Raw genomic sequence first — 12,791 nt, 5'->3', positions numbered from 1 at the left:
ATTTCACACAATTTATTTTGTATTTATTCTCGCAGTTCTATTACCATACCAAGAGCTTATTTAAAAAAATTTTTTTGCATTATTTTATACCCAGAAGGTTTTATATCTGCTGAAAACTTACAGTGCCATTACAATTGGAGTTAAATATATACACAGAATTCTTTAAAAGAGGTAATCCACAAGAAGGGTAGTTAAGGTCTGTTACATGTCACTGGTGTTCTTAAGAATAGAGTATGCTGCTAAAAGTAAGTTACACTGCATTAAATAAGTATTTGTATTTGAAGTTATATGTGATTTGTTTCAAAGTTACTGAGTATGGCTTCTGAAGAGAGGTTCCTGGCAATAATTCTCAGTTTACAGCATGTTTCTTAGGATTCAAGAGTAGAATTATCAGTGGGTGTAAGCTGTGTTACTGGTCACAGACAGTGGGATAAAGCAAATAACAAAGGACAATTTTTGATCGCTGATGTATAGTTTCTGAAGCTCTAGCATCTAGTTTGTATGTACAGTCTCAGAATCCTTCTTTGGTTGGATCTAGAATTACTGCCACTGTAGACTGTGGCAGAAAGGAGAGGGCCACTTCCCCTCTATCCCCAGAAAGCCTGCCCATTCCCAGCCAGTCGCACCGGCCGGTTAGCACACATAAGGTTATGTTCTCACCAAATGAAAGTCAACAGTGAGTGACTCCCCAAGTCTGTGCATCATGTCTGTTTTCTCTTTTGGCAGTACAGAATGCTGCAGGCTTTGCAACAGTTTATTTCTGAATTGATTTATTATAATTGGGAAGTGATGTTTCGCTCTGAACAGCTGTATGAGGATGTTAACAATTTCAGTTTACATTTATGCTGCCAAGAAGAAGGAACACAAACGGGATTTCAAACTTATAATGTTCTCTCACTCTAATAGAAGCTGCTGTATGCTGTTTGTGACTGGTACAGTCCTTCACCCAAAGTTATTTTGTCTGATGATAAAACCATGAGTGTATGAAGCTTGTACATTTTTCATCTGTTTTTTGACCTTATCTTTTGTGAGTGGCTTCTGTGAAGGTATCCTAACTATAGGAAGCAACTGGCAAACATATATGATATCTATGCTGTGATAAGCAGTTATGAACAAGAAAGTAGATCTGTCAATTCTGAACTATTCATTGTTAAAAATACTTTGTTGATTTAGCTGATTGCAAAATACATTATAGAGTGCCTAACAGCTGCTATAACATTCTTAGTCAAGAAAGTTCAATAGTTATATTGTACAGGACTTTCTGTAAGAGCTTAATACTGATAGGAACAACATGGATTAAAACAGCAGGGTTGAGAAGAACTGCTAACCCATGTGCTTCTTTAAAATACTGCAACTACTTGTGGCACAAGCTGATTAAGTACAAATTGGGAAGTCTTTAATTTGTTAAAAAGATTAAAGTGAAATTACTTGTTAATATTCAAGTCTCTCTTTTCCTACTTGTCAGTGTTGTCAGAGATGTTGGAGTTCTCCCTCTCATGTTTCTGGTGATATGTCTCTTTTGCAGTCTTCAGATTTCTTGACCAACTTTACCACCTTGAATTACAGCGAATTCTCTATTGGATAAACACCAGGGTATTAAAAACCAAATTAAAAAATTTGATTTGTTTTTGAAGAGCAACAGAAACAGTCAATGCTGGTAAGAGATAGTAAAGCCAACATGAAAATTCTATCCACATTGCAGTATTGAAGTTGTTTGAATGAGATTTTTTTCCTCTTAGTTAAGCAGTATTTTGTGTATTCAGCACTTCAGCATAAGTCAGAGATTTGTTTCACCCAACTTTAGCTGACTAAAGATAGTTTCCTGGTCTAAGCTGTGTGTTTAAGAGGATGATTCATTTCAGCTCGCTCAGTCACCAAGAGGGGTCTCATATCTCAGGCATCCTAGAATAGGATGAGTCACTCTGGAGGTTTCTTTCTTCCCTGTCTATAGGAGCATCTACATAAGTAGTCTGGACTAGCTTAACTTTCAGGCATCTAAGGTTAGAGGTGATGAGTTCTACCCTAAGTTTAATACCAAATATAGAGACGTAGCTGAAATTCCAGTAGACTTACTTGACTCATGACTAAACATAACCTATGATATTATATAACCTTGCTCCTAAGAGCCTTTTTTTCATGCAGCGATGTTCTTTTAAATGACAGAATTCACTTACCAATCTTCACTGCTACAAGGAAAAACAGAAACCAGGTTTTGCTTCATTCTAGAGTATTTATCATTGCTGATACTTTTATACCACTCTTTGGTGTTGATGGTAAAAAGTTATTTCTCCTTTAACTTAAAATGTAATTGAGCAGCTAAGTAAAGAAAAAAGCATGGGAAGAACAAAACAATGAGATTAAAAGGAATCAACAGGTTAGTAGCAAAGTTGGTAGTATATATAAGGCAAAAAGCACTTGATTGGACTTGGAAGAAAGAAATAATTCATTTCCTGAATCCAATTAAGTGTCTACACCAGTAAATTGAAGAAAAATATAATCAGTTCTAAAATAAATATAAAAAAATAGTCTTTTTGAGACTGAAAAGTAGTCAGTGGCTGAACAAAAAGAGTAAACAATGGAAAGAAAATAAATTCTGTAAGGAAATAAACTCCTTTGTGCAAAACAAATGTTAGCTGCTAAAATAGCATTAAGTAAGGGGAAAGAGAAGAAAAAAAAATCTTGACAGCTGTGTTTTGTTACCAGCTCTTCTGCTAAGCTTCCTTTTGGCTTTTTAAAGTTGCAGTGTCTCCAACACCAAATGGATTGTCTTGGTTGCCCATTTCAGTCTGACCTTGATGCTCAACTGAGCCTGGGATAGACTTCACAGAATCTCAGAATATACTGAGTTGGAAGAGACCCTCTAGGATCATCAGCTCTGACTCCTGGCCCAGCACAGGACGAAGAGTCACATCATGTGCCTGAGAATATCATCCAAATGCCTTCTTGAACTCTGTCAGGCTTGGTGCTGTGACCATTTCCCTGGGAGCCTGTTCCAGGGCCCATCCACCCTCTGGTTGAAGAACCTTTTCCTAATATCCAGCCTAAACCTCCCCTGACACAACTTTAGGCCATTCCCTCAGGTCCTGTCACTGATCACCACAGAGAAGAGATCAATGCCTGCCCCTCTTCTTCCCCTCACGAGGATTCTGAAATCAACAGTAATGTGCCATTTGTTGGTTTCACAGGCAGATTGGAGTAGTAGGGGGGAACAGGAGAAATCAGTGTGGTGGTATTTCAGGTGTGTAATGCATGCACTTGGCAGTTGGTAAACAATAGAAAACATCAATAAAAATAATTAAGAATACTTCTAGATGCAAAGCAAAGTTTTCCTTAATGTAAATTCTACACATTTTATCTACTCTATTTGCACAAGACATGCATTAATTCATGAAAACTTGATTATGAAAAATATGTAACTCCGTATTTCATGAAACACTGAAGAAGCAAGTTAATGAAAAGTTATCTGCTAACGTATATTTTCAGATCTTTCCTCATCTCCCAAATATTTAATTACTGTGTGCTATAGTTTGTGTACCTTAGCTGTGGTTTTGTCCTTTTGCTTTTCATCCCAGTCTTTTACTTAATTTTCTTCTCTTTTAATTCTATAGTTTAATTTGTTTGATATTCTGGTTGGTTACATTGATTGGAAGAATGCTCAAATTTACAGGTTAACACCAGGTTGGCATATATTATAACCTGAAAAAACTTTTAATATTTTGGAGCTAAAATTTCCATGATCGGACTCTATCTAAAAGAATTATTTCTGAATTTTGTTGTTGTTGTTGTTCTGATTTAGTCTATATAACTATTATTTACAGTGGAAGAAAAATATTTCCTTTAGTATAAAAGTTCTTTGCAAAGAACATTTGAAGACCTTTCTGTGGTGGTTATACAGCTTGAGTTAAAAAACAAGAACTGCCCTTGCTGTGAAGCACTTTCCAACATTTTCAAGGAAACTGGAGTTGATCTTACCAGGTTTGAACTTTGAAAAACTTTCCTGTGTATCTCTCATTAAATTTGTTGTAGCTTTAAGTAGCTATGAAGGCAGAAATAGGAAGGTAAAAATATCCAATAGGTTCTTCAGTCCACCCAAAGAAAGCAGAGCTCTGTTTGATCACTACAAAGTAACTGTACAAATGCTAATTCAAAATAGGCTAGTTGGTTAAAAACAAATAATTGCTAAAACTGCTTAGCAAGAACTTGATGGCTTTTTCAGCCTGGGAGTATTTAGGACTGTCTTCTGAAAGGTAGCTTCAGATTGAACTGAAGCATGTGAACTTCAAATGTTTGGGCACAATTATACAGTGTATTTAACACAAAAAAACCTATACTAGATATAGGTTTTGTATTCAAGTTTTATTTTAGACACCGAAAGTGCCTCTGAATATACTGGACTGTGTTTTTAGCACTACAGATGTACTGAACTATATTTTTGTAATCGAAGTCTGGAGTGAATATAGTATTGTGTTTGTGTGAGAAGTAGTTTATCAGGCTTGTATACTTCAGATTTGAAAAACTGTTTGTTTTATGAATGCAAGGAAGAATGTTTAATACAAGCCATTACATGTGCACATGAAGTTAATACTTTATAATGTTTGTATATAATCATGTACTTGAAAACTCTGGGTCACAATCTTATCTGGTATAAATATAGCTCCAGTGATAACATATGAGAATCTGGCATGGTTTGTTTTAATCACATTTCTTTACCTATGTTGCTAATTACAGCTTTTGTTATCATGAGTGGGGAAACAATTACAAGTTACTGCTTAACTGATGTGCTTTTTGCTCCTTCTTGTTTGTTAAATAAACAGTCTGATTTTTCAGATTCTAAAGTACACCATATTTGTTTTTTAGTCCTGTCACTTTTCCATGGGACACCATTTTATAAAAAGTTTGCTTCAAACCATAATTCAGTCCTATTTGACTGATGTAGTTGTGTAGATTTGATTTTTTTTCCATTTATCTTAGTGTATTCCTATGCAATAGTTTCTTAGATAGATTAGTCTTGAAAAAAAATACAAATGCAGTAAAACAGCGACCTGGATAAGCTCTTAGAGATGTCACTTAACATTACTGTAGCCAGATTATTTTCTGTTAATACATAAACACCTCATCTTCAATGTAATTTTTTGTGGTGGTTATTTCAAAGTATTTTTGCACAGACTTTGCCTAGAATATTTGTTTACCTGGAAGAACTGCAGTTTCAACAAGGAGCCTTAAAATTGTTATCTCTAAAAATTTAACCTTATGGTAATTTTCTGTGTATCCTGTATATAAACTTGTACTGGGTAGTAACTGAAGGCAGACAGACACTTTCAGGTATTTCTGGATGATGAAAATTCTAAAATTCATAAGAAATGTTACATTTCTTTAAATAAAGCTTGATAGGGAGAAAACTGTTGTAGGGATTTTATGCTGCATTATGACTTTAAGGAAAAATTCCTTAAATGCTGAAATACCACAGATTAGCTTTCCATTAGTGTGTAAAACCAGAATGTTTAGTGGACCATACTTTTGTTCTGAGTGTCATTAGGCTGCAAATGCCTAAGAAACATTTAGGTGTCAATTCAAGAAAACTCATAACTGAAAGCATATGTTCCTGAGAGGAAACAAGCTGATTTCTTTTTCTCATTTGTGCATGCAAACTTAATGACTTTTTGTGCTTTGGTTTACAGAATTAGGTGCAAGTTGTGATTCTGTTTTTTAAGCATATGGAGTAAACACTGTTTTCCCAGATTTTTCTCTCTGTGGAACTGAAAGAACTGAATATTCAGGGCTTGAATCCCTGAGAACTGACAGATGTTTACGTGCCCAGTATTTTTATTCCCCTCTGTTTATAATAAACGTGCATATCTTTTCACTTAGGCATGTAAGCATTGTTTGGATATTGTAGGAGCTCTGCTTAAAAGTTACTGTTGAAATATGTCAATACTGTATTTCTTTGATGGTTTTTTCAGGTAATGAAGAAGGCATCCAGGAGGCAGCAGAATCTGATGGCGATGCAAGGTCAGAGAAACCAGGGCAGCTTGCTGTGGAGACTGAAGATTGGGATGGGCCAGGTAGGGAAAAACAACGGAAAGCCAAGAGAAATTTCTTAAACTAGATTCCAATATTTGCCATTTTTATTGTTTTAGTAGATAGTTATGCTTTGCAGTGATTTTTAATGAACTATTTCTTTTATGATTCTTTGGACTCCAGGATATTGACAGGTAAGTACTAAGATGAATTTCTTGAGTAAAAAAATGGTTTTGGTTAAACCATTTTGTAAATTGTTCAACATAAAATGCCTTGTGTACCTACTTGATGTAAAGAAAGATGTTCTTGCTGCTTAGAATTTTGGGATCAAAATTTATCGGTAAGTTCTTACTTCCATGGTTGAATTAAGGGAGAAGCTTTTCTGCTCTGTTTTCTGATGCCAGAAGACTAGCAAACACCTGGGTCTCTTCTCAACCTTTGTGCCAATATTTAGCAGTGTACTGAGCTTACCAAATAGGTATGGTATCTACTGACATTGTCAGGGACTTTTTTTTACCTGTTTTAACCTGATAGAAATCATTTAGCACACCTGGTCATTGATTTCATGGAAAGAGAAATTCAGGTTGCAACTTCAATTAAGTATTAGAACTTCACATAAAAACAGTACTTCAGCGTATAAGTGAAGTACTTCTACTGTATAAGTGAAGGTGGTGCAAGCATAACATTGCTAAGATATAAGATGTAATGATAACATTGCAATATTTCAAGTATCTGTTCAATATAAGAATGTAAAACCTCAACTGTACCGTAAAAATACCTAAGGCACAGGGGTAAGTTGTATTTCTCAATTAGGCAATTCTGCAGTTGAATTCAACACAATGTGTTTATGGGTATGGACTTGGAAATAGGCCTTAAAAATCCATTATATTAACCATAGTCTAATAGTACTGTTAGAAAATGTACATCTAAAGCCAAACATGGTCTAGCAATATGTCTTATGGAAATTTTCCCTAAAAAGAATGAGCATATCAGAAAATAGTTCCAGAAGCACTTCATCAATAATTTATAATGCAATAATAATATTTCATTAGAAAAATACCTATATTTCCATCACATTTTCATCCTTGCTTGATTTTACAAATTAATGTATGCTCTTCAGGAAGAGAAGAACTAAACTAATGCTAATTTTCTGAAACCAGTAGCTGAAAAATACAATGCAAACAAAAAAGAAGACATAGTATATCTAATTAAATATTTTTAATGATAATACACAAAGAAGTTGATATTCTATATAAAGCACTATGGTGCTATATGAAAACAAGATTTACTATTATAATACACTACCGTACATTTAAAATAATGCAAAATATGTATTTGGATGCAGCAGAATGGCCTTTTCCAGCTTCATAGTAGATTTAAAGGCTGTCAGTATTCTCCACATGACTTGTTTTTAATTTTGTTATAAATAAACTCTATCTGAAATTTGTAATTTGTTGTTGCATTTTTTGTTTTAGTGTATTTAATTATAGTTGAATATGCTTTTTATGGGCTGTCACTGCTTTTTATATGAGCTACCTTATACAGAAGTTTCTGAGTTCTTTTATCACACTACGGAGTAAAATGAGATTTTTTTTATTTTGTTGGGAAAAAAACCAGTTTAACACTAGGATGTGTGTACATCTTGTAATATTTATTCATAGCTTTGACATGTGATAAGATGGAAATCAAAGCTGAATGTGGAAAAATTCCTTTTGACTTTTGAAACCTGGTGACCAAAACCAGTCATTCTCTACAAGGGTATTTAAACATGTGAGTAAAGGAATGGATACATACCACATCCCATACTCTCCATCATATATGAAATTTAGTTGGTTATTTATTCATATGGAAAAAGAAGTGATCAACAGAAGATCATTTTCAACCATGCAGTACAAAGATGATGTCTTTCAGTTCTTTGAAAAGAAAAAAAGCAAAGCATGAAATATTTTGCTTATTTTGGAACATATTTTAGCACAACACAAAAAGAACCATTGAAAATTTTGCTTCAGCAAATTTTTCAACTGGCAGTAGGAGCTTTACCTCAAAGAGCAGATGATGATACATTCTTTGTTATCTGAGCTGTCTCTGGTCTCCTTACCATCTCCACTGACTGTGTTCTGCATGATACAAGTTGCTGTCAACTGATAATGTGAACTGTGACAACTCAAGAATTTATATAAATAGTAGAGCTGTTTTGTTATTTTAATATTTTGTGTCTTTTTTTAGTGCTAAGGGAACATATTGTGATTTTCAGAGCCACTGCTTGCCAGGAACTGAAGTTCTGTGGGTTATCCATTAGCAATAACTTACATGCGGATGAGTCAAAGTTAAGCTTCTGGCATTAATTAGTTTTATTTTGTTTGAAAATTTGCATTGTTAAGTGGTTCGCATGCATTCCCAAGTCTTTGTAATTAGAATGTTTTTATGAAGAAAAATCTAAAGTTAAGAGTTTCTACTGAAGTAGTCTTTCAGATCACTGAGTTTTATGACCTTCACTGACCATCAAGGAATTGCAGAGATAATGCCTACTCTGTGTAGTCACTTTGAGTGTTACCTGAATGTTTTTCAACTATCCTCAGTTTTCATTGTTCTTGTCCTCAATTTTTAAAATACTCTGAAATAACGGAAACTGAGATCAATAGGCTGTATACTAACACACACTGATCCTTTTTCCAAAATAGCTGACAGCAGAAGTCTAAGGAACAGTAAGAGCAAAGCAAGACTGAACTTAAGTATGTTTTATGGAAAAAGACTTAGTTTTTAAACATGGAAGCAGAGATAATTTTACAGCCTTATATATGCTGTTTACCTTGGTACATGGAAATCTATAGTTCTATAGCCTTTGTATTATTGCTGAGATATCAACGCGAGTGAGGCTGGTGACCAGTGCTTTAACACATAACGAAGAGAGAGTGAATCTCCTACATGTCTTCTGTACAGATCATCCATCACATTAGAGAATAGGATCATTCTGGTTTTTACTGGATATATGTTCCATGCTTTCATATCAGAACATTCATAAAATTTCTGGAAATTATGGATACTAGGCACCTCAACTAAAATATTGTCGAAGGCAATATAAGGAAATTATGTGTTATATGCCATCTTGAAAGAAAAAGAAAAATCTAGTAATCATGCCTGTATTGGTGGATAGAAATTCAGTCCTTCATACTTATCATCTTAAAACACAGCAAATATGAACTGTAACAAAAGGAGAAAAGGTTTGAATTAAGATTATGAATTATAACTTGAAAGTTTCTAAGAACAATTTTTAGACTTTCCAAAAGCCATAATAAGAGTGAATGTTGACTTCACCCAGAAGAGAATTTAAAAAAAACCCAACAAAACAGAAATATCGAAGTTTAAAATAAATGGGAAAACAGTGGATGTAACCAGATGCTAGAACTGTAATACCAAGTTAAAAAAAATACAAAAAAGAGGAAAACAAACTAAAAGTCCATCATTAGCTTCATTAATAACAGTAAGATGATATTTTAAAATATGGTACAAAAAATAATTCAAAAATTGTAGAAAATTGGTATTGATCTATTACAAGTCCAGACTCTTAATAGTTATAAAGTAATTTTAATATTCCTAGTCTGTTTAAAACATATTTGTGCTGAAAAACTTATTTGACTGTTGGTGATGACTGTACTTCTGTACTATCTAATTTAAACAGTCTGATAGTTTGAATTTAGCTTTTTTTAGGGGCTAGATGATCCATTGCCCTAGTGGTCAACTACAGTTTTAAAAAAATGTTGATATTTCTCAAATAAGTTCAAAATCAGTAAAGGTTGGTCTGGATAATGACAGACCACATGACAGTGGTCCCATTGGAAATAAGGGGATAAGTGACGTAAGACCCTTTTATTAAGAGACAACCAGTAAGAATGCCAACCTGTACAGGTTAGTGGAAAAAAAAATATATCTTGTAAACCCAACATAATAATGTGAGCTAAAGTATATTTAGTTGTTTGCAATATGTTTAAAATCCTAAGAAAATGGTGAATAATGGATATGTATTGCTATTGACAAACCTGAATACCTTGACATGTTAGCTCTAGCAAAATTTCAGTTCCTGTATAATTAAATATGAAGTCATGTGCTTCATATTAATAAATGTTTTCATAGAATCCTTAAGGTTGAAAAATACCTGAAGATCATCGAGTCCAACCACTTTACTACAGAGCAGTGTGTCCAAAAAAGTCTTGAGATTTAGTGAACCAGGGTTGAGCCCAAAAGGTAGGGTTGTGGCTAACGGGTATGTTTGGGTTCTCAAATTACCTTGCTTGTCTTGTCAGCAGCCTCGTCTGATGCTGAAACAGGGTTCTGTCTCCTACAGTCACGCGATAAGAACGATGTTAAAATTTGGAACAGGTTTAGAGAAGAACCACTAGAATGTTGAAAGGACTGGTATTATGAAGAAGTCTACATCCTTTTCCTATTTATTTTATCAAAGATATATTAATGTTATATTAAAGGACAACCTGATTATGAACTCCTTTAAATTCAGAGTGAAAATCTGATAACAGTGGACACCTCTTTCTAGCAAAATATCAGAAGGTTAAATTGATGTTGAAGCACCACAATTTGAAACACAATGAATGGATTTTAGTGCTTAAAGTCATTATTGGAGCATTTTATAAAAAGTCATTTATCTGTCATTATTCAAATTCAGGATGAAATACTTTCCTAAAGAACATGATCCAGTTCTGTGGCAAACACTGGACTTTTAAAATGAGATAGATTCCACTAGGGCAGAGGTTAGACTGGCTGACCATGATAATTCCTTTTAACTCAAATGAAATTAATAAATGAATATACTATATATATAACTTTTATAAATATTGCACCATTTGGATGCATTTATAATGAATAAATATTAACAGTCCTCATAAGTAACTCCCAATTTTTATTTCTCCATTAACTTTATATTAAAGCCATATTAAGAATGATAATTTCTCTGTGCTCTTCTCAATTCTGTGCCATTATGCTGTAGTGATGAAATAAAACAATACAGTAGAAGACATCCTGTACCTATTTTGTAATATATAAGGGAAAGTTCTTTTGCTGTAGNCTTTATATTAAAGCCATATTAAGAATGATAACTTCTCTGTGCTCTTCTCAATTCTGTGTCATTATGCTGTAGTGATGAAATAAAACAATACAGTAGAAGACAACCTGTACCTATTTTGTAATATATAAGGGAAAGTTCTTTTGCTGTAGACACACGGGACACAATTTTCTAGTTCTGACTAAGCCAAAAAGCTTTTCCAGATGCACTCCACCGCCCTGTGTGCTGAATTCTTTTGACTTTCTTCCCACAGTTCCAATAACCAGAGAGTGTTTCAGCCATCACTGAATCTGTATCTGGCTTTTAAGACAGAGAAATATTGTCTGTGTTAGCAATTGAGGAACTGAGTATAGGGCATTTACAAAGGTGGAATTAGTGCTACTCAGAGAAGTCTTGGTCCTAAGGAAGAACTGGATCTCTCTCTTCTTAATTCATGTGTACTATACTAGATTGTCTTTATTCCTTATGTGAACTCTTAATTTTGTAGTCATACAGGAGCACAACTTTCTTACAGAACTGTACTGATTTTGTGAGTTGGATAGCTTGAAAGTCAGTCTAGAAGTTCTTTTGAATTGTATCTGAATTATTCTTGGAAAGTGAGAAGATGTGATTTATCCACATGTCCAAAAATGGAAAAAAAAAAAAAAAGAAAAAAAAAACCAAAACAAAACCCCACAAAAACAAAGACAAAACTAACCAAAACAAACAAAAAACCCCTATGCAGTAGAAAATAAGACCCCAAACTGTCTTTGTCAGTTCATGGTAATTTTTATCTATTGTTTACATTCATCTCCACATAAAGGGAAAGTTTCCCATTTGTAAAATTCTGCCTCCAGTAAATCAACAGAGCTGCTATTGGTTATAGTAAAGCAGTATGACGTTCCAATTCATGTTTCATCACAGAAGACACATCATAACTCATATACATGTATCAAAGAACTGTTGAAAAAAGCTGCAAGGGTAGGTAAATATAGCACAGTATAGTTTCTTTAAATTACTATTACAGATTGATGTTTTTCTTAAAAATTTATCAGAAAATTTAAGCAAAATAGTAAACAGGAAACTAAAGAGCACTTTAAAATAATTATACATTGAGCTATGCTACTATTAATGTTTAATAAAATGTAGAAACAAGGTTTCATGTGAATTCTAGTGTATTGCTTTAGCGAGTTGTAGATCAGAAAGGTTCTAGTACACATTGGACATGCCAGTTTCACATTTTTACCTTCTATAAAAAGGTAGTTTGAAAAGCTTTTCTGAATAGTTTCCCTGTAACCATTCATGAGAATCACAGCAAGTATGTATTGATTTTGGGGTTTACTCTGCATTATTAGTAATACGATGAACAGTTTGGGTTACAAAGCAAAACTGTGTGGTATAGAATGAAATGGTTGGTAGACTGCTGCAAGATGGAAACAGACATTAATGATAGTCTTTTTTTTCCCCTTTTTCTTTTTTTTTCTTTCCTTTTTTTTTTTTTCCCTTTCTTTTTTTTTTTTTTTTAAACCAGTCCTAAGAAGGACTTGGAGATTACTGTCCTGATTTTGTTTCTTTTTTGATTGGGGAAATGTGGTAGATATAAGATCTTGGAAATGCTATTTGATGTAAATTAACAAAAATCCATGAAACATAGTTAACCATAGATATAGTCTGACAGTAAGAAGAATATTGTGAAGAAGCAGAGGAAATCATAGAACGA

The 12,791-nt window shown here is 33.7% G+C and overlaps 1 protein-coding gene across 2 annotated transcripts in view; it reads left to right on the top strand.

The window, feature by feature from the left end:
- Positions 1-12,791, top strand: part of ZFPM2 (zinc finger protein, FOG family member 2) — a 306,116-nt gene that overhangs the window by 69,934 nt on the left and 223,391 nt on the right. For both annotated transcript variants that reach the window (XM_018077612.2, XM_018077606.2), the window contains one exon: positions 5,961-6,062. In XM_018077612.2, the coding sequence (XP_017933101.1) occupies positions 5,961-6,062 (102 nt within the window). The remainder of the gene's footprint in view (positions 1-5,960; positions 6,063-12,791) is intronic.

The sequence above is a fragment of the Manacus vitellinus genome, unplaced genomic scaffold, assembly GCF_001715985.3.
Source record: "Manacus vitellinus isolate BGI_N305 unplaced genomic scaffold, ASM171598v3 scaffold_1_pilon, whole genome shotgun sequence".
In the NCBI taxonomy this organism is placed as follows: Eukaryota; Metazoa; Chordata; class Aves; order Passeriformes; family Pipridae; genus Manacus; species Manacus vitellinus.
The sequence above is the reverse complement of the archived record's forward strand: the minus strand, read 5'-3'. Positions and strand labels throughout refer to the sequence as shown.